The sequence below is a fragment of the Aspergillus bombycis genome, assembly GCF_001792695.1.
Source record: "Aspergillus bombycis strain NRRL26010 chromosome Unknown contig00106, whole genome shotgun sequence".
Taxonomy (NCBI): domain Eukaryota; kingdom Fungi; phylum Ascomycota; class Eurotiomycetes; order Eurotiales; family Aspergillaceae; genus Aspergillus; species Aspergillus bombycis.
Genome location: NW_019170108.1, coordinates 33,980 through 58,258, shown reverse-complemented (window position 1 = coordinate 58,258; position 24,279 = coordinate 33,980). Strand labels below are relative to the sequence as shown.

The window sequence follows — 24,279 nt, the reverse complement described above, 5'->3', positions numbered from 1 at the left end:
CTTTATTTAATTCGATCGAAAAAAGAAGAAAAAAAAAAAAAAGGTCTACCTTAGTCGTTGAAGCTGAAGATGTTGATTCGTTTTCATTCCTTTGACTCTTCTGGAGCGTGATGGCGGTGGATGATGGATTTGCTGGCATTTCTTAATTCTGCCTCGTTTGTACTTATTAGTTCAGTGTCTTAATTAATTCCCTATTTGAATCTCTCTCCAGTAAAGCTCTCCAAACGGAGGCGCACCAGTCGTAGGAACAGACGAAGTATACACATCTGACTAAGCCACGAAGATGCCAAGCTGCTCCAATGATTATGTGATCAAATGACATCATGTGCATTTCCCCTCCCTAATCCAACGCAAAGGAAGTCAACAAGGTTAAGACACAATAAATATCCATACACAGAACAACAGGAACATGAACAGCCTACACATGACACACTATGAGAGTTTAACTATACCACGTCTACTGGATTGAGTAATACCCTAAAGGAATGCCCGATCCATGGCTATGGCCACGAAACCTGGACCATTTCCGTGAACCGAGGCATGTGAAGGTCAACCGACGGTTATCAGATGAGATTAGAACATCTTCATCTTCATTCCACGTTCTCTAATTCTTGCCCTGCATATACCCATATTGTTGTACATATCAGTATACCCAATCCAAATCATTCGTTGTACAGTCCAATCGTCAACCCTACCTACCCTCGATATCACCCACAACACCAAAAACCCCTTATACCCAGCACAACAAACCAAATCCAGAGTCCAAACCAGCAATCCAAAATGACGACCCCCCTAAACCCCAAATACTTCAACATAACCTACCCCCAAGAACATGTTGCGCATGTCGAAATCAACCGCGCCGACAAAATGAACTCCTTCTTTGAAGCGTAACTCCAACCCACCGCCCAACCCCATAAACCCTGCCCAAAAGCTAACCACACACGGAAAACACAAAGAATGTGGCTCGAACTCCACACAATCTTCACCCACCTCTCTCACTCCCCAACTGTCAGAGCCATCGTCCTCTCCGGCGCCGGCCCCAAGGCCTTCACAGCCGGACTGGACGTCAAAGCCGCCAGCCAGGGCCTCCTCTCCTCGGATGACGACAGTCAAGCAGATCCCGCTCGCAAAGCCTTCCACCTGCGCCGCCACATCGCCTCCTTCCAGGATTGCATCTCGGCTATTGAGCGCTGCGAGAAACCCGTCATTGTGGCCATGCACGGCTTCGCTCTCGGTCTGGCGGTCGACATCGCCACGGCGGCCGATGTCCGGCTCTGTGCCGCGGACACCAAGTTCGCCGTGAAGGAGGTGGATATCGGTCTGGCGGCGGATATCGGGACGCTGAGTCGGTTGCCCAAGGTCGTGGGGAATTTCGGGTGGGTGAAGGAGGTGGCGCTGAGTGCGAGGATGTTTGGGGCCGAGGAGGCGCTGCAGGTTGGATTTGTTAGTCGGGTGTTTGGCAATAAGGAGGAAGTGGTGAAGGGGGCGTTGGAGACTGCTGGGTTGATTGCTAGTAAGAGTCCGGTTGCTGTGCTTGGGACGAAGGATATTTTGAATTGGAGTCGGGATCGAAGTGTGGAGGATGGTAGGTTTTCTTTTCCCTTTACTTTTCCTTTCCTTTCCCTTTTTTTCTTTTTTTTTCTTCTTTTTCTTTTTTTTTTTTTGGATAATATGTCTCTCTTGCTGTTGCGTTGGTGCTGGTTGGGTAGGGTTTGTGAAGTTGTGCTGACTTGCTACTTAGGTCTTCGGTATACGAGTGTCTGGAACAGCGCTGCGCTGCAGACGAAGGATGTCAGTGCGGCGTTGTTGTCGGGAATCCAGAAGAGGAAGCCTACGTTTGCGAAGTTGTAATTTACCATCGATGCTGCTGTACATCGATACCTATATCGGGGGTATATTGCATGGGACTAGACAGATAGTACTGTACCATACATCAAGATCTATTGATAGACATTGTATCCCGCCCTCACCCGCTCTATTCGAAAACAACCTACACCCCGTACACCACATAGCCACTAGTATAGTGTGTAGTTGTACTTACATCCCCCTCGGCCCAAAACACACCGAGCATCCACATCCCCGAACAATCCTCCGTTGGTGGAAAAAACCAGCCAAGGGCCTTCTGTTGCCCAAAGCGGGGCAAAAAGAGCAAGTTCGGCAAAGCACGTCAACGTGAGTACTGTGTAATTCTTCACGGAGCGGATAAGCTTCCACGTTTTCCACTAATAATATATGCGGGGAAAGGGACGGGGCGTCTGTTCCCACAAATAGAACCGCGGGTTCATCTATGCACGACGGGGGTACGACAAGATCGACCCCGAGTAAACTTCTAGTATGTACAGGCGACGGAGGTGTGGGGGTTGGGTCTACTCCTGCGGCGTTGTGTGTTTGGGGAGGAGAAGAGGTGAAACTTCCGTCGGTCCGTGGCTGATACAATACGCTTTTGGTACCTGAGATGAGGGTGGTGGTGGTGGTGGTGGTGATTGGGAGGTTGTCGGTGGCTGTTTTTATTTTTATTCTTATTTTTATTTTGCTTTTCGGGTTTGAGTTGTTCTCTACTCTTGGGTCTTTTTTCCGTTTCTACAAGTAGATATTCCGTGGCATGAGTGGCCTTGGCCCTGGGTATAAATAGCTTGGAGCTGGTCGTGTGCTTGTAGCTGATTGTCCATAGATTCTTCACTTTGCTACTACTACTACTACTACTGCTGCTGCTGCTCTCATTACAGAATATCTCTATTTCCATCATGAGATCCGTCCTGTTGCCGCTCTCCCTTCTTCCCGGCGTCCTGGGCGCCACCATCTATCTGGCTGGGGACTCGACCATGGCTGCAAGCGGCGGCGGGTCAGGCACTGACGGTGAGAATGCCCCGAATAGCACCGCGCGTGGCATGTGAACTGACAAACGCAGGATGGGGAAGTTACGTCGACGACGTATCTGTCACCGTCTCCAACAAAGCGATCGGCGGCCGTAGCGCCCGCTCCTATACCCGCGAAGGCCGCTTCGACGCCATCGCCGACGTCCTGCAAGAAGGCGACTACGTGGTGATTGAGTTCGGACACAACGACGGTGGCTCGCTGAGCACCGACAACGGGCGCACCGACTGCCCCGGGACAGGCTCGGAGACGTGCGAGACCGTCTACGACGGCCAAGCGGAAACCGTCTTCACGTTCCCAGCATACTTGGAGAACGCGGCCAAGACCTTCGTGGGCAAAGGGGCCAAGGTCCTCATCTCTAGCCAGACCCCGAACAATGTCTGGGAGACGGGCGAGTATGTCTATTCGCCGTCTCGCTTTGTCGAGTACGCTCGGTTGGCGGCTGAAACGGCGGGTGTGGACTATGTGGACCACGGCGCTTACGTGGCCGCCCGGTATGAGGCATTAGGGGCGGATACGGTCAACTCCTACTACCCCAATGACCACACCCATACCAGTCCGGAAGGGGCGCAGGTCGTGGCGGATGCGTTCTTGAAAGCGGTGGCATGCAGTGATGTCGCGCTCAAGGATGTTTTGACCAGTACGGATTTCCCGGGCGACTGTCTGTAGATGGTAACGCTTGTGGCGAAATAGTGTATTGGCAGGGAATATGCTATAGCGTATTATGTATATAGTTCTCGATACCCACGCATCCAAATGACAATTTGGGTAAAGACAGATTCCAGATCCGTCGGCATTATAGGTACGCCATGGTCTTCATAACTTCGTATCGTGAAATAGGTCTGAATCAACGTGTAACTAAGATTACCTCAACTCTTCCAGCGATTTCTTGACAAAGCCACGGTTCTCGACTCGCTGGTAGTACTGGGCCAAGTTGCGATAGGCCTTCACAGAGAATGGACCACGGGCTTGTACGATCTCCCTCAAGACCGGCCAAAGTGCACAGTCATCCAGCCCAAACGTGGGCCCGTTCAAATAATACTTGCCAATCAGGGCCCGCTCCCATGTATCTAAAGCCCGCAGATGGCCCTCTTCTTCTTCTTTCTGATGCTCACGCCAGCTCTTCAAGAGTTCATCAATCTCCGCGAATCGATCACCTCCACGCAATGGCTCTATCCCGGGTCGGTTTGACTCCGTAGAACGCTGGGTCAAGTGGGTTAGAATATTGATATCCCCAGTAACCTTGGTGCCGTCCGTATCGACATACAAAGGCCCAGCGTTCTTCCCGCTGCTGGGTGTCTCCAGATTGTACCGGATGCCATGCTCGCTCAGACAGAGCAACACTCGCAGATTGGCTACAACATCTTCGCCGGCCACGAGCTTGTTCGCCGACGCAGTGACAAAGTTAACCACATCGAACCCTGCCCCGTAGACGGCATCCCAGTCAAAGTCAATCGCGTGATTTTCTTCCCCGAATGCGCGAATGAGCCGCTCCGTCTCCGCGGGGTCGCCATGGATCACAGCATTGGCTTGGTCCTGACTTTTGGACACAGCTCCCTGACCCCAGATCGTGTCGCCGGCGGGGTTCAAGAACGTGCCAATGTGGCGGAAGGTGAGCGAGATTCGCTCGCCTGCGTAGGCTCGTTCTTCCATGGACTTCTCCGTGTCGGCGCGTTTGTCAGGACGAATGCCGTGGAGCCATCGCATATTGGTTTTCTCGCCTAGAATGAAAAGGGATTCATGGGGCATCGGCACCCGCTGTGTCGCCCGGCTGGACTCCCCCTCTTCGGCCTCTTGGGATTGCGCTTTGCTACGGAGGACCATCACCCGCTGCGCGCCAAGGCTGACATTGCAGATCGATGATCCACGGACGATGTCCAGAGTCTTGTCTGAATGCTCTGAGATACGGTCTTGCCCGTCACGGTAGAGCTGAATGAGGACATGGTTCAGGGGATGCCGCAGGATGCGTTCCACGATCATGCGTACTCGGTCCACCGTGGTCGTGAAGGGCTGCAATGGCGGCGATTCGTCGGCAGGGTGACGATAGATGGGGATGGAGCCATCCGACAGTGGCTGCCCTTGAACGGCGACGAGACGCGGAACCTCTCCGGACATGTGGTACATTTTCTGCCAGGCTACCTCCGTGCGGATCTGTTCAAAAGCACTGGCGGGAAGATCCAAATCATAGACGATACGCGAATCGCCCTCCCCGATCGCATCCCCCGGTTTGCGGATATCACGCGATGGTTTGGACTTCGTGCTTCGTCGACCTTCAGTGCGCGATGTGGATTCGGGTTTCGAATCTACTCGTTGCGTCCGGCGCGCCTTTACGCGCGCCTTCTGCGCCTTCTCCGCCGCTCGACTGTGGCGGGTACGAGCCACCGAAGCTAGAATATCATCATGATCCTCCAGAGGGTCTTCACCGGGACTGGCGTCAAGACCACGGGGCGGGGCAACCCGCGGCATTGGTTCGGGTTCTTCCATTCTCGCGGGTTTGGCGGGCTTGACGTCAAGATCATCCATGACCCCTTCAATCCCGGAGGAAGTAGCATTCCGAACCGGTCTGTTTCCGCCTTTGCGTGCGATGGCGTCGGTTTCCTGCCAATCGAGCTCTTCGTAGAGTTCCTCCGTCGTAATGCCATTGGCCCCGAATATGTCGGCCATGCGTCGCATTGCTTCTTCATAGCGGGGGAAGCTGCGGAAACCAAGGCAATCCTCGATCAGGGTGACGGAGAAGCCGTGCCGAACGGCATCGAGAGCGGTGGCATACACCGACGCGTTACACAGAGAACCGCACAGATACAATTCCGTCACAAAGCGAGTGCGGAGGGACAGAATTAGCCCTTGGCTTTGCAAGGCGGAGTAGTCCGATTTGTCTACCAGGGTGTCCGACTCGGCATCAATGGCGGCTAAAATAGGCGCGGGGAACTGTGCGCCTGGCGTCTGCGGGCGACAACATTTTGATGTTTCGCTCGACAGAAAAGCCTCCTCATCCACGGGGGCTTGGGGATCTACGCTTGTTGGGCCTGGGGGTTTATCCGACCGAAGTCGTTTGGTAGCCGTCTCGGGGGCCAACACGACATATTCCTGCTCGTCTGGGCCGATCCATGGTCGGCACGACTCAAATTGCGTGCGTACCCAGATGACTTCGCCAGTCCGACGGAACGCGCTCGCTAACTGGGGGAGCGTTTCCAAGTAGTCGGCAGTGTTGGCAACATACAGAGCTCCCGACTGTCGCACAAAGTCATTTTGAAAGTCCAGGAGAAGCAACGCTTTCCGGGTTTGGATGATAGGTATATTACCGAGTCGGGATAAGTAAGTCATGGTCAACACATAGCGAGGATGTGGGGGTAAAATAGGGAATAGTCAGAATGATAAAAGAGAGGACTATTGCCAGATCACCCAAATTACCCACTAAGAAGAAAATATCACGATGGGGAGTGGGGACTACCAGCTGCAGTGGGAAAAGTTTAACAGCAGAGAGAGAGGAAAGTTCCTCGCGAATTCTGATGATATGGCCCGTTGGCGATGGTTTTGTGGAGAGTCACCGCCTGACACCTGAGGCATCGTGTTTGTTGGCCTGTTTCGGGGTTAGTGCGTGGGCCATGCTTTTAAGTACGGTGTACGGAGTAGTATAGGACTACTAGTAGTAGTTAGTATGAGAGAACATCCCCAATGCAAGACAAAGACGTGGGGTAACAAATACGGGTTCGAGATCGGAGAATCTAGCCCATGACTCACCATGTGTCTCAGGGGTCTTTCTGTCATAGACTAATTGTTCGACTTCGGCGGAACAGCTCCAAGCGTTCCACGGAAACGAGGTGCGGACTGATAGTATGGATGACTGTATGACTACAAGGAAGACTCCCGCAAGACAAACACGGCCCCGATCGAGGGCTGACATAATCCCGCTCGACCCTGTCCCCGCCAATCAGGACGCTTCCAATCCGACATCGGCCGGGGAGGTCCGCAGCAACTCCGGATCACGTGTCGCCCCGACGACCCCAGCAACCAGCTTAAAATGCGAGTCACGTCCACCTCCAGCTCTCCCCTTTCTCTCTTCTTCTCCATTCTCTTTTTCTATCAAACCCATTCCAATCTCCCCTCTTTCCCTCGTCCGCCCGTCCTCCATCCTCAATTTCTCCATATCAATTCACAATGGCTGCTCGTGGACTCCCCCGCGCCCTCCGCCTGGCCCGTGTTGCCGCTCCTCGCTCCGTCGTCTCCGCCGCCCTCCCTCGTCCCGCTCTGGCTAAGGCTGCTGCCAATGCCCTCCCCCGTGTGACTCTGTCCTCTACTCCCGTCCGTGGTGTCAAGAACATCTCCTTCGCTGGTCACGAGGAGACCGTCTACGAGCGTGAGGACTGGCCCCGTGAGAAGCTCCAGGAGTACTTCAAGAATGACACTCTGGCCCTTATCGGTTACGGTTCCCAGGGTCACGGTCAGGGTCTGAACCTCCGTGACCAGGGCCTCAACGTCATCGTTGGTGTCCGTAAGGACGGTGCTTCCTGGAAGGAGGCCGTCCAGGACGGCTGGGTTCCCGGCAAGAACCTCTTCGACGTCAACACCGCCATTGAGAAGGGTTCCATCATCATGAACCTGCTCTCCGACGCCGCCCAGAGTGAGACCTGGCCCACCATCAAGCCCCTCATCACCAAGGGCAAGACCCTCTACTTCTCTCACGGTTTCTCCCCCGTCTTCAAGGATCTCACCAAGGTCGAGGTCCCCAAGGATGTTGACGTCATCCTCGTTGCCCCCAAGGGCTCCGGCCGTACCGTCCGCACTCTCTTCCGTGAGGGCCGTGGTATCAACTCCTCCATCGCCGTCTACCAGGACGTCACCGGCCAGGCCAAGGAGAAGGCCATCGCCATGGGTGTTGCCGTCGGTTCCGGTTACCTCTACGAGACCACCTTCGAGAAGGAGGTCTACTCCGACCTCTACGGTGAGCGTGGTTGCTTGATGGGTGGTATCCACGGTATGTTCCTCGCCCAGTACGAGGTCCTCCGTGAGCGTGGCCACAGCCCCTCTGAGGCCTTCAACGAGACCGTTGAGGAGGCCACCCAGTCTCTCTACCCCTTGATCGGTGCCAACGGCATGGACTGGATGTACGCCGCCTGCTCCACCACCGCCCGTCGTGGTGCCCTCGACTGGTCCAGCCGCTTCAAGGACAACCTCAAGCCCCTCTTCAACGAGCTCTACGACAGCGTGCGTGACGGCACCGAGACCCAGCGTTCTCTGGACTACAACTCCCAGAAGGACTACCGCGAGAAGTACGAGAAGGAGATGCAGGACATCCGTGATCTCGAGATCTGGCGCGCTGGAAAGGCCGTCCGTTCCCTTCGCCCTGAGAACCAGAAGTAAATGTAATGTGCATTGGGATTTGGGAAAAAGTTATGACTGTACCATGATGCCTTGTTATATTCCAGTTAATTAATTTCATTATACCACGTTCAAGCAATTTCTGAGCATTTGTCGTAAGAGTGTCATGTAGTGGAATCAATTCAGTAAAACTAAGAATTCAATAACATCACATCGACGCTCTAAAAATCTTTAGCCACCAGCTGGTCAAAACACCTCCACTTGATTGAACACATATCCCCATTGACCTGTTCAAATCCATTTTCAACAGAAACCCATACATCGACTTCACGACGTGATAGAGCCGTGCTCCAAGTGAAATAACCACAGATCTCCCCATTTTATGACCTTCAAACCGGAGAGCTCTGAAACACTTATCGATACATGAACGAAACCCAACAATCCTGATATAATATATCCAAACGGAGTAGAACCCAATCGCCCGTTGCCTTCCTACCGCAGCCCATCGGGGACAGGACTCCAAAAGAACCTAGGGAACAAACCGATCATCCATGATCAGTATAACTAGCGTAGCATAACCCCCTATGTATGGAGTATGGAATATAGAGTATGGAGTATGTATATACAAAATCCACGCTATGACCAATGAGATCAAGTACAAGCTTAGATGCAGATCGTGCATGCCGAGTTAATTGAGGCTGAGTGTGATCCAATAGAAGCTAGGTATTCGCTACTAGCTGGTCCTTTAGTGAACTAATCTGTTCAGGGACCTCAGATTAGGTTCTGAATAAGCACCTTACTTGGACAAGCTATCTGAATCCGTCAGGAATGGCAACTGAGGCTCCACAATGGCCGGTTGTTGATATACTCGGCAAGTGGGTTTAAGGGTATGATTAGAAGCTTTAGCTATATACTGGTGTTTGTTTATATTTGCTTTGTTCTTTTGTACTTCTGTTTCCTATTGCAGATACACAGTGTTGTAGAATCTTTAAAGGGGCGTCACTGACGAGTAGTGGTGTCGGTTGGTTAGACTTTACCACTGCACACACGACCATCGTGTGTTCACTTCAATACGACTCAATGCTTTATACTCTGAGAATTGAAAGATGGTGAGAAGCTTTGTCCCCCAAACCAAGGCCGCAGGGATGGCTTTAGAGTGCATTCTGAAGCTGTACCGCTGCGCCAAGAGACAAGACTAGGAAACTAAGGCTGAGGCTAGTATTGAGCTCGTATACATAATGTTACATCCAAGAAGGTCAGATCAGGCACCATGACAGCCATAAACTAATAGAGTGTCACGATAATAGAGCCTTAGGAACTGGATATTCTATTTTTGATGCCTCTCTAATAGTTTAGTAATGGTATCTCACTATCTAAACACGAATGACAGTTCCATTCTCCTTCCGAACAAAGTTCAAAAAGACATTCAGCTCAGGGCTATGCGCATGGTTGACAACAAACACAGCGGGCTTTCCATAAGGAGCATCAACACGCACTGTCTGTCCAGCGTGGTAAGTCTTGCCGGACCAGACATGGGTGTAAGTGCGGTTTCTGTCCGTGCCGGGCAGATACACATTCAACTTGGTAGTTTGGGGGTCCAGCACCGGCGCAACGTAAAGATCGGCGCCGAGGTAGAAGCTCTGGTAGCTGATCTGGCGGGCCTTGGCATCGTCGGGGTGGTAAAGGACTGGCATTCTCAGGAGAGGCCAGCCGCGGGTCTTGCTTTCGGTGTTCAGAACCTGACGGCGGTAGGGGCCGAGACTCTTGAACATCCGTGCGTTGTATGCGTAGTAGGAGTATGTGGAACTGTTGCTGTAGAACTGAGCGTTGACCTCAGGCACGTTGCCTTCGTGAGACCGGAAGACTGCGCTGGAGACTGCGGCCAGTTCTCCCCAACGTCCGAGGATCTCGCTGAACGTCCAATCGCGCCGGATGAGTTGGCCACGGTAGGTGGGTGGAAGGCGGTGGTGTAGCCACCGAGGTCAGAGTGGCTCTGAGCATAGCCGGAAATACCCATTTGGCCCATGATCGTCACCGCAGATTTGATACCGTCATTGACGCCCCAGACGGTGGTTTGATCTCCGACCCAGAACAGGTTCAGGTGGCGGTTAGAGCCGAGCGAGGCAGAACGGTGGAATGTGACCATCTCATCGAACAGGGGCATTTCTTTAGCCACAGAGCGCTGGAAGATAGCCCAGTCACGGGGGTATTGGTTGTGGTAGAAATAAGCATCCGAAGAGATGTTGGCCAGTTTGGTCTCTGGGGTGATGGGAGTGTACTCTCCGAAATCCCACATGACACCGGAGATGTTGGCGTTCCAAACCTGCTTGCGGAGGACATCAGCAAACCACGAGCGTGTCTTCTGGTTCGTAAGATCCAAAATGCCGGCCTGGATTCCCTTGCCACTGGAGATGATAGCGGTGCTGTTGGTGGTCGAATTCTGAACCATATATCCACCCTTGGTGGCCTCGAGGAAGAGGTTGCGACGGTAACCATCGGCCTTAGAGCTAACGTTGGCAACGAAGGGATTGATGTAGGCCAAGGTCTTAACGCCATATTCCTCACGAAGGTCCTGCACGAATTCAGTCCAGGTTGGGTACAGGTTGCTGTCGGATTCCCAGTTCCACCAGAGACGAGAAATTTGCATGTTGCCGTATGGTGCTTCTTGAGAGTGGGTGCCAGACCTACAGATGTTAGCGCAGTTTCTTCAACTGGCTCAGCCCTTCGAAGAACATACCAATCTTGAAGCCACACTGCCGCAACAGGGCAATCCTGCTTCAGACCCTCTTTAACGATGCGCTCCACCTTTTCCTGTCCGCCTTGAATACCCAAGATGGCACCGTGATCAACCCATTCGGGTAAGGTAGGCATTTTGCCAACATAATCGGTGAGCATTGTGATGGCATTGAGCATATTATCCGCCTGCATCACATGTCCGCCAACTGTCAGGGCATCGTATCTCACCGTCACAGCATTGGGTTTAGTGAAGTCGAACTCAGCAAAGGCAGTGTCTTCTTCCCTCAGGTAGAAAACTCTCGCAGCAGAGCTGATGTACTGAGGGATGGCAGTATAGGTCGTGAATTCGTTACCACCACTGAACCAGCTCTGAGAATCTTCAAGCGCAGTGATGGGCTGATCGCCACGACCCACACCCTGTTCACGGGTGAAGATGGGGATAGTCTGGTTCTTCATGGACGCAAAGGATGCCTGAGCACCGAGACCGTAAAAGTCCTCCGATGCATCGGAACCAAAGGTCACATACAGCTTTTTCATTGGAGAGGCGCGCTTGTGACCAGGCTCGACATTGATGTTGAAAGCCACACGATCCGGAAGGGCCTTGGGCACCCAGAAGCTCATGGTATACCCGATAGACTGATTCCCACAGTGTTGCAAGTATCCCTGGATGGACACATCCTCACCATTGATACTATCGTCACGCGGAGAGTGAGTGATTCCGGTGACATTTTGACCCTGGCAACGATTGAGATCCACGTTGGTATAGTTGAAGTTCCCATTCGCACCGACCCATTGGTCTTTTCCAGCACTTGCACTGAGGAAGTTCTGGCCAGGGACGGTAGCGAGCAGGGTCTTATTAGCCTGTACAATCGACAGCTGTTGGGAACCCGCCTGCCAATTGACTTCAATACCCTGTCCCAAAGTCCATGACGATCGCGACTCGCCCAAAGCGGCCGACGCAAAGACGCTGAAAGCGCCCAGATATGAGGAGTAGGGCGGCATTGCTACAACCTGACGGAGAGACTATGAAATTCAGTCCAGAGGGACAGAGTTTTCAGCGGCCCGCATGCTGGATTTATGTCTCCCACGTCCCAACATTGGTGCTATCATGGCAGAATAAAATGCCGCAGTAAGTGGAGCGCTGCAACTACCGTCCAGCGACCGTCATCCACGATGCAGCGTAGTGTTTCTTGGCTTCAGGTAGTCAGTGCCCTTCCAAAGCTCCAAGCCGTTCTTCCATATAAGCGACCTGGTTCAGAATACCACTATGTGGAACCCGTCGGCAAATTCTTCCGAATCATCGGGATCAAAGACAAGCAAATGCCAGACGGTGCCCAGCCGGGGTGTGGGCTTTTCTCCACAATTCTCAGCCCATAACCTGGAGGCTCTCCGCTTTTTCGTCGCTGGAGGTTGTTGATCACCGTGAAAATTCTGTACACGAGTCAGCGCTGGACCGAAAGGGGAATGATCGACGTCTTTTTGCCTGCGTGGGAAATCTCTACGCTGTGGCTAAATGGACTGCAATTAACCTCATTCTGTCCGGATAATCACATCGCACCACGTGACGTCATCGACAACAGACTGCAGTGACCCACCGATATAGCGGGACTTATTGTCTCCAGGGATTTAACTAGTCACGAGTTGGAGCTAGAGCATTGAAAATATCGATTCACTATATATCATATAACGGAGGAAAACAGAATCGGCTCCATCGGTGGGCAGGTGGGTTCTACCAAAGCCTATCATTACAAGTTATCTAGCGCCTCCGCCTGCGCAGCCTCAAACCCAGTACTCTCGTCGTCGGAGTCGGCGTCGACTTCGGGGTAGACACCCTTCTGTTGCAGGTACTTGACGGCCGAGTGACAGGCTTCGGCGCGCACCTCACGGGAGGACTTACCATTCTCAGGGTGAACGGCGATCGTTCCCGTGGAGAAAACTGGACTGGTCTTGACGAGCATGCCATTGTAGGGAGCCAGAATGGTCTTTAACCAGTTCGCCGCATCGACCTGTGTTTTGCGGTCCGTCAGTCACACTGGCTATAAGCTATCAAGGGTTGTGTGTAGGGATTGTGCAGGGTTGCAGGCAGGAACAGAACACATACCTGTCCCTTCAGCGATTCGGGAATATACGCAATGGCACAGAGTGTCTCGTTGTCACAAGAGAAGACCATCTTGCCGATATGACCAGAACCACCGGTGCGCTCCTCTTTACTCTCGTCTGGCTCCGCGTTCATAGCCTCAAGAGACTTGGCTAAAAGATCAAGATCGCCCTCCGGCTCATCAACAGCGGCGCTAGATAGTAGTATAGAAGTGTCAGCTAAGAATGATCTCTAGATACATACACTGAATCTTCTGTATATCGGATATCCTGGCAATAGGCACCAAATAGAATGGCTCTCACACGGACAAAGTACGTACTAAGCGAAATAAATACCATTTATGGCTGAGAGGCCGTCGAGTTCAACTCCACGTTTGCCGCCTTCTCGGAGGACTTTCTCAAGTTTTGTTGCGTCAACCATTGTCTAAGTGCCAATGTCAGGTGAAATGATTTACTTCGCAATTGAATCCATGGTATACGCTACCCAAGATGAAGTTGATAGAAGAGAGTAGAGGAAGAGCAGCCACAAGCCAGGTTGAAAGTTCAAAGAAGAGATATAAACATTTCTATCCGTGTCTAAGTGATAAGCCCCCTATTTATCCAGCGTCGGCTCTCAGCAAGCAATCTAATAATAGACACCCAGCCTCTACTGTATGCCGATCCCAAAGTCGCCAGGTAGCCGTGCGCAATGATTCTACGCTGTATGGAACTGTAACATGTTCTAGTCCCACCACAGGCATCTTTTTGATGCACTTCGGCCGCCACGTACGTAGGAGAAAGTTTAGGGCCCATGTATTTAAGCGAAGGGAGTTGTTGGATCTGCAATCACGCTCAACTAAGATAAGCGAAAAATGCACGATGTAATGGTACTCCTCAATATTTGCCTACTTTTACAAGAACTTTTAATATTGCCCGTTAAGAAAGAAATTCATAGAAATCCTTAGATGAGACAAAAGGTGCAGTAATTTGAATGCTCCGAATTTGAACCATCGAGTTGAAAAAGAGCCAAAAGGGGCAGAATCGGATTCAGAAAAGAGGGCTTAAGGGGAGGGCTAAATAGATAGATTAGACAAGTTACAACGGGTGATGTATATTGAGCCTACCATATGGACCATGGTCGTACTGGAGGAGGTAGAGGGCCGTGAGATCGGATCGTCAATCTCGGCTCATCTTCTCCACAAAATCTGGTATGTCCCGCAAGCTTGTTCTCCGCTACTGTACTAGCTTTTGCCTGAAGATATGCAAATCATGCTATATAGTTCACAACCTAGGGCAAGCAAGTACATACGACCACAGGGTGTGGAGAACAGGGCTTCCCGTCCGCTCAGCCGTACTTAAGCCACACGCCGGGAGGTTAGTAGTTGGGTGGGTGACCACCAGCGAATCCCTCCTGTTGTATGTTTTTTTGATGATGTATCTTATTCATTTTATATCTAGAATAATGCTATTCCGGAGAACCTCAAGGCAAGTCAAACAATGGTCTGTCTGTATGATTAAACCTTCGAATGTTTGGTGGTGCTGCCAGGCAGGCAAGTCGAATGTCCATGTCACTGATAGATACAATTTACATTGGCTTCTTGCTTATCTAGAGCGCCAGACTCGATCTAAACAATATACCAACATATTAAAACATTCAGTGGTATATAGTTCAAGTATAATAGATTTAAGCAATGTCCAATCTGGTCCACATACAATGCTGTCTACCGGACTCCGCCGGGCTTCCGCCCTGTACGATCTCGAACACTAAAAATAAAAGGGAACTCGGATTAATCAGCGGATTTCCAGTCCGTATGCAGGATACTGTAGCTTCAACCAGAATATCCTGGCTGCATAGTTGTTGAGCTAGTTGAAACGTAATGAAGATTTAAAGAACAAATAGAATTTGATTCATGAAAAAAGCCGAATGGTGGCCTACACAGGACTGCATCAACGTAAGAGACATCTTGGGCTTTGCTCTATCCTATGGAGATACCAAAATTGATTATGCGAGCTCGCCCTCTTCTACAACTGGTTCTCACAACAAATCGCATCAGTGTTTTCCTACGTCAACTTCTTGCCAGATTGGTATTGGGGCCTTGGTCTGCCACATATAGTCCGTGCGGCGAATGACTTGGAGCTATTAAGGATGGACGACTCTCCTCGCTAAGGCATCGATTGCGCAATAGGCGACAGGGGTTCGTTAGCTTACAAACCGATGTTAATTTCCCTTTAGCTCTATCTCATTGCAAGAAAAGCAAGGGCGTAAAGAGAATGCCACACGACATTATGCCACCAGGGTGCTCGCTCCAGGCTGACAACAGTTTCGGCCCTGCAATAGATCGCAGTTGCCGTGATGGTTTTGATTTCACGCTGTTGTTCGAGCAAGCCACACTTGGCCTCGTTCCTGCGATTGCATTTCTCCTCGCGTGTCCTCTTCGATTGCAAACCCTGGTTAAGAGAGATGTGCGGACCCAGCCTCACATAATGAGGTTGGCAAAGCTGGTACGCACGTTCAGATCCCTACTCGTGGAGTGAAACCGCGAGGTAACGTTGATTTCATCTCAGATAACCGCCTTGGCTTTCGCCGCGATTCAACTTGCCTTGCTCATCAGCTGGGCAAAGAAAGCTCAGCCAAACACAAAGTTCTCTGTGTCGTCGAGTGCAATAAATTTGGCCGTGGCAATGGAGATTGTGGTCTTGACCTGGGCGGAAGATGAGCGATCGGTTAGACCGTCATCACTCCTCGCCATCTACCTTCTCTTCACGTTACTCTTCGATATTGTACAGACAAGGACTTTGTGGTTATCCCACGGAGATTTCCTGATTCCGGGTCTTTTCGCGGCAAGTATTGCTGCGAAAACAGTGATGGTGTTTTTCGAGAGCTTAGGGAAGCAGAAACGCCTCATTGGTTCCTATCAAGATCTTCCTCCAGAGTCGACGAGTGGGATTGTCAATCGATCGTTCATGTGGTGGCTGAACCGTTTATTTCTCACTGGCTTTCGATCTTTGCTTACTACTGAGGATCTTGATCCTCTTGATAAGCCCCTGGAATCTGCGGGAGCGGCGCAGAAGGCATGGAGAGCCTGGGCTCTACGCCGACGTCCCGAGCGCCGCTTCGAATTCCCATGGCATATGGGTCGAGCGTTCAAGGGCCCACTTGCTCTAACAATACTTCCACGCCTATTCCTGATCGGATTTACTTTCTCGCAGCCCTGCTTGATCACATCTATTCTCAACTGGCTTGATAACCCACAGAGCCCGAGCAATAACGGCTACGGCCTCATCGGCGCCACACTTCTAATATATTTGGGAATGGCCCTCTCAAACCTCATACACGACCGGCTTCTGTATCGGTTTGTGACAATGTTCCGAGGGGCAGCCTCATCGATGGTCTATGACCATGCCTTACACATCCCCGATGGCACCCTAGGGGACCGTTCGGCCACAATTACTCTAATGACTACCGATATTGACCGGATCATCAGCTGTCTAGTCACTTTGAATGAATTCTGGGCGCGGTCCATTGAAGTAGGCATTGGCATTGCGCTACTCGCGCTTCGGTTAGGGTGGGTTTGCCTGATACCATTAGTGATCGTTCTCAGTAAGGATCCCAGTCTCAGTTCACATATGGGTACGATTTGCTGAAGGTTGATAATAGCATCTAGTGGAGGAAGTGTTTATATCTCGAAGCATATAGGAAGACACCAGAAAATATGGGTGGATGCTGTGCAGCAACGCATAGCGATCACCCGTTCAATGCTGGACGGTATCCAAACAGTTAAGGCGACTGGGTTAGGTCAAGCCTTTATTCAGCTCGTACAGAGGAAAAGGGCCCAAGAAACCCATCAAATGGCCAAGTACCGATGGAGTGTGGTCTGGAAGAATATGATCCAGAACCTGCCTTGGGCCTTAGCGCCAGCTTTGACCTTCGTCGTCTACGCCGCTCAAGGAAATGAACTGAATGTCACCAAGGCATTCAGCAGTCTGTCCATCATAACTCTTTTAACCAATCCAGTTTCTAAGCTATTAAGCGCGATTCCTTCCATAGCAGCTGCGACGGGATCTTTTGATAGAATACAAGCATTTATTCTGCTGGAAACCCGCGCTCACAACACAGGGGAGGGATTTGTTCGCACGAGGGAAGCAGAAGTCGATACATCTCCGAATATCGCTGAAGTGCAATACATGGCTTTCAAGGGCCCGACAGACACTATTGACTTTCAAAAACCTGTCATCTCCATGGAACAGCTTAGTGTTCGCCCATCCCCGTCGGCAAAAATTGTCTTGAGAGATGTTAATTTAAAAGTGCCTCTCGGAACGCTGGTCATGATCCAAGGGCCAGTTGGATCGGGCAAATCGACCCTGCTCCGGGCTATACTTGGCCAGGTAGTGTGTGAGTCAGGCTCCACGACAGTGACCATTCGACAGCTGGCCTTCTGCGCGCAAACACCGTGGGTCCCAAGTGGCACTATCCGTGATGTAATCTGTGGAGTTTTCTCGGCAGGCCCCGTGAGGCAGGGCGCATTTGATAAAAAGTGGTACACAGCTGTTCTTCACGCATGCGCTCTCAATCTGGATCTGAATTTGCTTAGCGAGGGAGACGCTACGCGAATTGGGCATGGATCTGGTCATGTACTGAGCGGTGGTCAAATGCATCGGATCGCTCTTGCTCGAGCGGTATACTCTCGCAGGAAGCTTTTGTTGTTGGACGATATATTCAGTGCACTGGACCAGAAAACTAAGAAAACTATCATAGCGCGTCTTTTGGGAGTTGATGGACTGCTCCGAAAAGCAAATTCCACTATAGTTTTGGTGACACATGAGTGTAGGACCCCCTTCAAAGTTTCTTTGTCGCCTATTACAAGCTAACACCCTGTTAGTGGAGCAGCTATATAGTGCGGATCAGATTTATATTCTCTCAGATGGGCATCTTCGTCAGGAAGAGCCCCGGTAGGGGAATATCTATCAAGGAATAGGATCTGACGCTGTGAAAGCTGAGGAGTCGAATGGATTCCCAGAGCTGGTGATAGAGGACAAAGCCGCCATAATCTCTGAGGCGAATGAGATCGACGATCTCAGGAGGGCAGCAGGGGATTCTGCTGTCTATACGTATTATTTGCGCTATGTTGGGTGGACGAACGCTGTGATATTCGTTTTCTTCGTGACTATGAATGTCTTCTCTAGCACCTACAGCCGTATGTGGATTCTTAGTTGTGCTACTCCCGATATCACTGACGTTGACTTTCTACTAGAAATTTGGCTTGAGCGATGGGCTCATCATGGCGGAGGCCAAAAGGCACTCTATGTCACGGTTTATTTCGTTCTCGCCCTTTGCAACACCGTCGGAAATGGTGGTTATGTTTGGTGAGGTGTTCTGCCCGGTAATAAAGCATGACTGACTCCCAACACAATGTTAGGGCTATCCTCATTTTGATCTCACCCTCCACAGCACGCCGACTTCATTATGTCGTACTAAAGACTGTCATGATGTACACTCAGGTCCTTTTTGTCGTACCTCAATCAATTGCTGACACCTGAAGGGCAACACCTCGATTCCTAGCCACCGTTGACATCGGGTCACTACTAAACCGATTTAGCCAGGATATGACTCTGATAGAAAGCGATTTACCTATTGGCGTCTTAATCACGGTCTCCAGTAAGGCCCCTACCATTCCACTCAACCTCCGGAAAGACTTTCTAACCACTATCGCCCGCCAATTATCGAGATTATTACTGATGAATCCAGATCTCTTTTCATCAATTGCCAGTGCTGCATTGATTGCGACTGGATCGAAGTACATGGCAATATCTGTGCCTTTCTTGATCATCTCCGTCCTTATCCTACAGCATTTCTATCTGAAGACATCACGACAACTTCGACTACTGGACCTGGAAAGCAGAAGTCCGTTGTATTCCTATCTTCTTGATACTGTGGAGGGTCTGGCTACAATTCAGGCATTCGGCTGGGAAGTAGACTTTCGAATCGCCAATTCAACATTGTTGGATGTTACTCAGCGAACGTATTATATGCTTAATTGCATTCAGCGCTGGCTCACCTTAGTCTTGGACCTCATCGTCGCTGTCGAAGCGGTCATTGTGGTCAGCCTAGCAGTGTCTCTAAGACATACTACGAGTGCCGGGTTGCTTGGAGTATCGCTCAATAGCATTCTCGGTATGTGTTTCTTATGACACTTTACTTTGCTAATGCTACCCCTTTGAGGCCATGACATGGATAGTATACTTCCTCCGGCTGAATCATCTGCACGAAGCTTTTAATGGTAGCCTTTCGTCTCTCATATCAGGTTGGACACAACTGGAGATATCCCTTGGCTCAATTTTACGCGTCAGAGATTTTGAACTCTCAGTGCCATGTGAAATATCAACTCAGCAAGAAGAAATACCCGTTGGCTGGCCAGGCCAAGGAGCTATTGAGATCTCGGGGATGTCTGCGCAGTATAGGTATGTATCCCGCAAGATATATGAACCATCGCCACCTTTGATTCGCATTACTAACAAACACACGAACAGTTCCGAAACAACCGTGCTGAGCAATATCTCTCTGAAATGTCTGCCTGGTCAGAAAATCGGTATCTGCGGACGTACTGGGAGGTAAGTATCATCTTCCAGAGAGCCCTATTTAGTGTTAGAGTTAGCAGTCCTAGCTGACTTGCCACCGTGCATATCAACCAGTGGAAAGAGCTCTTTACTGTCGACGCTATTGGGTATGCTCACTGTGATCTGCGGCTCAATTGTTATCGACGGCATTGACCTCGCTACTCTTCCCCCTGATAAAGTCCGCGAAAGCCTTGTCACCATCTCTCAAACACCACTCATCATGGTTGGCTGTACAGTCAGATTCAATCTAGATCCCACCGAAACCCTTTCAGACATAGACATCATCACGGCTCTCGTCCGAGTCGGAATCTGGGATGGTTTGCTTCTCGAAAGGGGCGGACTGGATACCGAAATCAACGACACTTTATTCCTATCTCAAGGCGAGCAACAACTGCTACAACTTGCTCGCGCAATGCTAAAAATACAAACAAGTAACGCTAGGATCTTGTTGATCGATGAAGGCACCAGCAGCGTCGATATGGAAACCGACGCTCGTGTGCAGGACCTTCTGCAACAGGATCCCTTTCGTTTATGCACAGTCCTTACGGTTGCACATCGTGTCCACACTCTATTGTCTTACGATTTGATTGTCTGTCTAGATCGGGGAAGGGTAGTAGAGATGGATGAGCCCACAGTTCTGAGTAATCGGAAAGATAGCATCTTTAACAACCTTCTCAACGGTGGTGAATAGACCTACGAATCTCGCCCAGTGTTTACATGGCCTTTGACACACGTCTCAACAACAATGATAGGCGCTTTATCCAGCTTGCATCAAACAAGTTTCATCACAGATGGGTGTATGGAGTAAACTGTATGGGTTGCGATGCTGTATACCACTGGCTATCTTATGATACAAGCAACAAGTTATGAGGGCTGACCGGGTAGGGCATCTATAGATAATATAAAGAGTAGAGAGCTTTTAGCAACGACTATGTAGGCAAGATGCGTAGGTATTGGCCAATTATCGGACAATGTCGCCATCGGAGCAGATTGCAATAACTAGGACAAAGACTGTGGCACTTCTCCGGCACCTTCGCTTTTTAAAACGATGAGATACATATCTATTAAATCTACACGTATCAGTTGAGCTTACATTGGCAATGAGCCTGAGGATGTCATTCTAACAGTTCGTTCACATTGACTCTCTCGTGTTCGCTAGACGCTATGCTGGATCCCAGTAGTCTGGTATCTCGCGGTGGTCTGGGGGGGTTTATTTGTAGCCCGTTGAGCCTGTGAGCCCTGCTAACCTCTCAATTCCATACAGCCGCTCTACGCGATATCATACACAGAGTAGTGATAGCAAGTATCAGAATCCAAGCTTCAATTGGGCATGCATACATGCACATGTACTTACAGGACGAGTCAACCTTGGAATAGTTGACCGTTTACACCATATTGCACATGCAGGAAAACAGCTCTATCCATTTGGAGGTATCTCTCCGAGATCATGACAGATAGAAACCACATATGGCTAGTCCCTAAGGGAGAAAGAGAGAAGAGCTGAGGATAATCTGTGCGTCAATATGTGTACATGGGTGGAGGAATGGGCATTTATGACCCCGTACAGCCAGCCACGGGAAAAAGGACAAGGAAGAAAAGAAAATATTCATCCTTCCGGTGTGCTCCTATGGTATGACTGCATTTATGTACGGAGTACCCCGTAGTTGCATGCAATATGTAGGCTGCATGCGGGCCTCGACCCGACCTTTCCGCAGGCCCGTGATAGGTCGACGTTCGTCGGACAATATGGCAACCTTGGAACAACAAAATAATACACTTTCTACCTTGTGTTAGCTGGTTGTAGCTCGATTTTGGCCAGAAATAGTAGGACCCCAAGAGAGAGAGAAGAACCGGATTATTACTCCGGAGTATATGATTGGTCCGATATCAGCGATCTGTATATAGTCGGCTAAACTGGGGTTGGATTACCAGCTCGGCCCGCGCCGCGCGCCACTTTTTCCCGCTGAACTATGCGTTGTCAGACATTCTGGAGGTTCAGCTTGTGCTGACGTATAGCGTAACGAGGTACGCAGATATCATTGTTGCAGTATACTGCAACGAGCTTGTAGCTGTCGCCAAAAAAGAGTGGGTTGGGGGAGGGAGCGTCCCAAGAACCGCTGTTGAGCTAATCTAGATTGCTTGAATTATCTGAACTGCTAGAACTGCTTGATAATTTAAATAATTCAAGCAGGTAATTGTTCTATAGCTCAAAGGGTATGAGAGTGTTATGTATTCTCCTTATTTATCAAATGTCTGTCTTGAGCAGTGTTAATATGCGATGGTCTTGCTGGTGATTTCCCAGGGAATATAGAGGGATTAGTAAGCAGACAGGACGCGATGTCAACACTCAAGACTCAAGACTCAAGACTCGAGCACCACAAAGCCTTAGCTCAGGAAACCCCACCTTCAGTCAAACCACCAGACAATCGCCGATTACCTGAGTTGATATTTACTATGATCATGCATAATGGAAACCAGTAGTATAGATGGAATTCAGTCCCGCAAACGCACTGCCGTGGCATGCGACTCATGCTTCCATAAAAAGGTGGCCATGGTTTGGGCAGTCTTGCGTCCGAAGTCTGACGCATCTTAGATCAAATGCCACCGAGAAAGGTACCCATGCGAATGGTGTTCAGAACGTAGTATACCATGCACATTTGATCGAGGCCATCGCTTGACTCGAAAGCCTCTCCCGGCCGAGCTGACGTAGGATATCTGCTGTGTGCAATGTATGATGATCCAATCGTTAACTTCTCTGATAGGTCGGTATTCACATTGGGTGGGAATATTCCCCATGATACTTGGAGTGCATCCGCTCAATGTAAAGAGACAGTGAGCCAATGTACTCCCCTCCGGCAACTACGAACCTAACGGAGGACAGACCGATACCGGGCCCATGGCCACAGCTCCAGTAGCCTTGCCACAGCAAGGAGTGGCATATCGAGATTTCTACTTTGCGGGCCATGTCCCTAGTCATCTTCGCGCTTTCAATGGAGACTCGTTCTTTTCTTTAGAGAGTCAGCGATGGATGGCATCGTGCACTGGCGAAAGGATCGATTTTGACCGATTCTGCTCACTCGGTCTGCCTTGGCAACGCCCACAGCACTGCGGCTTTGAGGCTACTGAACAGTTCTTCAAGCGTCACCGTCACCCCGACCTTCCTGATCGGAATATACTCTTCTCTCTTGTTACTCACTATAGGTCAACCTTTGCAAATCGTTGGCTTCCTTTCATCCACCCGACTCTTTTTGAGTATACGGTAAAGGCTGCATACGATCATCAGCCATCAACCTATTCGCCTCATATCCCGAGCGCCACAGCCTGTGTCTTTGCCTTCATGGCATTTATGGGCTCATCTTCAAGCTTGACAAAGTCGCCCATGAATATTGACGGCCAGAAGTATGGCCATGAAGCACAATATCTTCTCTCGAAGATCTTTGATAGTTTAGCCACTTTGGACGGAATACAAACGCTTCTCATGATTGTACGTAATGCCCACGCAGCTTCTTTCTTGTCCTATCTTTAATTACAGTTTCATGCGCTCGATGTATAGCGAGCTTTATATTGGTGTCTCAACGCCTTCAGTTTGCTAAATCTGTCCAGACTCTCGACCGTTCTCTGCGATTCGGCGATACCTCATCTATTGAGGTATTGTTCTCTGCCGCTACACGTTTTATCTTTACTTTGCGAGGAAACCAGTACAGACACCTTTTGCAAGATATGAACGTGTTCAACGTACACTGTAGATTTCTATTCTGGCTGGCCTATGTGTTCGATAAGGAGATGTGCATGCGGACAACCCGTCCTCCCTCAATATGCGATGATTACTGTGATTTGACCTTTCCGAGTAAAGAGGAGATCGCCATAGAATTCGACCTTCCCGTTTCCCAAATCGAAGGAAACACTCTACTCCTTCTGTTTCCTACCGATCTCGGCCTCAGCCTTAATCAGTCAAAAATATATACAAGCCTTTACTCACCTAGAGCGCTACAACTGTCAGATGCGAAGCTGCTGAAAACCATCCGAGAGCTTGATGACACTATGGATGGATGGTATAACAGCCTGCAATTGCAACACACATTCGACTTGCTTCTCTTGCGAGGGCTAGCCTCCCATGATGAGGTAGCTCATCGCTCTATGTTCATCCGTTTGCAACGTTATTACTGTATTGCTGCTATTCATCAAATGAGCACCGGATGCGCAGCATGGATGGAAGACCGAAGTTGGCGACTGGTAGGGATAAACCTGAGCTTGGAAGTTGCCATGAATGCTAGCCGTTCTCTTCTACGGGAGTTTCTCGAGGTTCTGGACTGGGTCCAGAAGGATTCATTCTGGTATGTTATTCTCAATCTTGTGCATTGCTATTCCTGTCTAATGCTTGTTGAACTGTAGGGTTTTCTACATTGTGTCCCCTGTGATGACAGTCTTCTGTAGCATACTTAGAAATCCCGCAGGACCAGAAGCTAACGATGATCTCGCTCTCCTTGAAACAGTCACAGAGCGTTTTCGTGTACTAGCGGACACCCAAGAATTTCTAGGCTCATTCCAAGATGACAATTTATTGAAGGGCTTTATAACCGAGTTACAGCGTCTTGCGAAATGTGCTATATTATACCGAGGGAACAAGGCGGTTGCCTAGCTGAAACGACATACTCGATG

The 24,279-nt window shown here is 50.1% G+C and overlaps 8 protein-coding genes across 8 annotated transcripts; 5 read left to right on the top strand and 3 right to left on the bottom strand.

Annotated features, from left to right (window-relative positions):
- Positions 1–780: 780 nt before the first annotated feature.
- ABOM_009969 (enoyl-CoA hydratase/isomerase family protein) lies at positions 781–1,851 on the top strand (the record flags this gene model as incomplete). The annotated part of the gene is made up of 3 exons (XM_022537097.1): positions 781–887; positions 957–1,585; positions 1,742–1,851. 3 exons carry the CDS (start codon positions 781–783, stop codon positions 1,849–1,851), a joined length of 846 nt encoding a protein of 281 aa, XP_022385399.1.
- An 893-nt stretch (positions 1,852–2,744) lies between these two features.
- Positions 2,745–3,543, top strand: ABOM_009968 (rhamnogalacturonan acetylesterase RgaE; the record flags this gene model as incomplete). Its single annotated transcript, XM_022537096.1, has 2 exons — positions 2,745–2,856; positions 2,909–3,543. The coding sequence occupies 2 exons, from the start codon at positions 2,745–2,747 to the stop codon at positions 3,541–3,543; spliced, it is 747 nt and encodes a 248-aa protein (XP_022385400.1).
- Positions 3,544–3,738: 195 nt separating this feature from the next.
- On the bottom strand, positions 3,739–6,198 carry ABOM_009967 (isochorismatase family protein family; the record flags this gene model as incomplete). Its single annotated transcript, XM_022537095.1, has 1 exon — positions 3,739–6,198. One exon carries the CDS (start codon positions 6,196–6,198, stop codon positions 3,739–3,741), a length of 2,460 nt encoding a protein of 819 aa, XP_022385393.1.
- An 834-nt stretch (positions 6,199–7,032) lies between these two features.
- On the top strand, positions 7,033–8,235 carry ABOM_009966 (Ketol-acid reductoisomerase; the record flags this gene model as incomplete). Its single annotated transcript, XM_022537094.1, has 1 exon — positions 7,033–8,235. One exon carries the CDS (start codon positions 7,033–7,035, stop codon positions 8,233–8,235), a length of 1,203 nt encoding a protein of 400 aa, XP_022385394.1.
- Positions 8,236–9,566: 1,331 nt separating this feature from the next.
- Positions 9,567–11,952, bottom strand: ABOM_009965 (alpha-glucosidase; the record flags this gene model as incomplete). Its single annotated transcript, XM_022537093.1, has 3 exons — positions 9,567–10,039; positions 10,111–10,877; positions 10,931–11,952. Coding segments are annotated over 3 exons (2,262 nt in total), but the record flags the coding sequence as incomplete, so codon positions are not given.
- A 722-nt stretch (positions 11,953–12,674) lies between these two features.
- Positions 12,675–13,365, bottom strand: ABOM_009964 (uncharacterized protein; the record flags this gene model as incomplete). The annotated part of the gene is made up of 3 exons (XM_022537092.1): positions 12,675–12,935; positions 13,031–13,220; positions 13,271–13,365. 3 exons carry the CDS (start codon positions 13,363–13,365, stop codon positions 12,675–12,677), a joined length of 546 nt encoding a protein of 181 aa, XP_022385396.1.
- Positions 13,366–15,291: 1,926 nt separating this feature from the next.
- On the top strand, positions 15,292–20,311 carry ABOM_009963 (ATP-binding cassette transporter; the record flags this gene model as incomplete). Its single annotated transcript, XM_022537091.1, has 11 exons — positions 15,292–15,507; positions 15,571–16,606; positions 16,664–17,830; positions 17,886–17,939; positions 18,000–18,200; positions 18,258–18,369; positions 18,423–18,494; positions 18,546–19,177; positions 19,242–19,464; positions 19,534–19,614; positions 19,696–20,311. 11 exons carry the CDS (start codon positions 15,292–15,294, stop codon positions 20,309–20,311), a joined length of 4,410 nt encoding a protein of 1,469 aa, XP_022385376.1.
- Positions 20,312–22,516: 2,205 nt separating this feature from the next.
- On the top strand, positions 22,517–24,259 carry ABOM_009962 (fungal specific transcription factor domain-containing protein; the record flags this gene model as incomplete). Its single annotated transcript, XM_022537090.1, has 3 exons — positions 22,517–23,104; positions 23,224–23,954; positions 24,013–24,259. 3 exons carry the CDS (start codon positions 22,517–22,519, stop codon positions 24,257–24,259), a joined length of 1,566 nt encoding a protein of 521 aa, XP_022385392.1.
- Between the last annotated feature and the right edge of the window lie 20 nt (positions 24,260–24,279).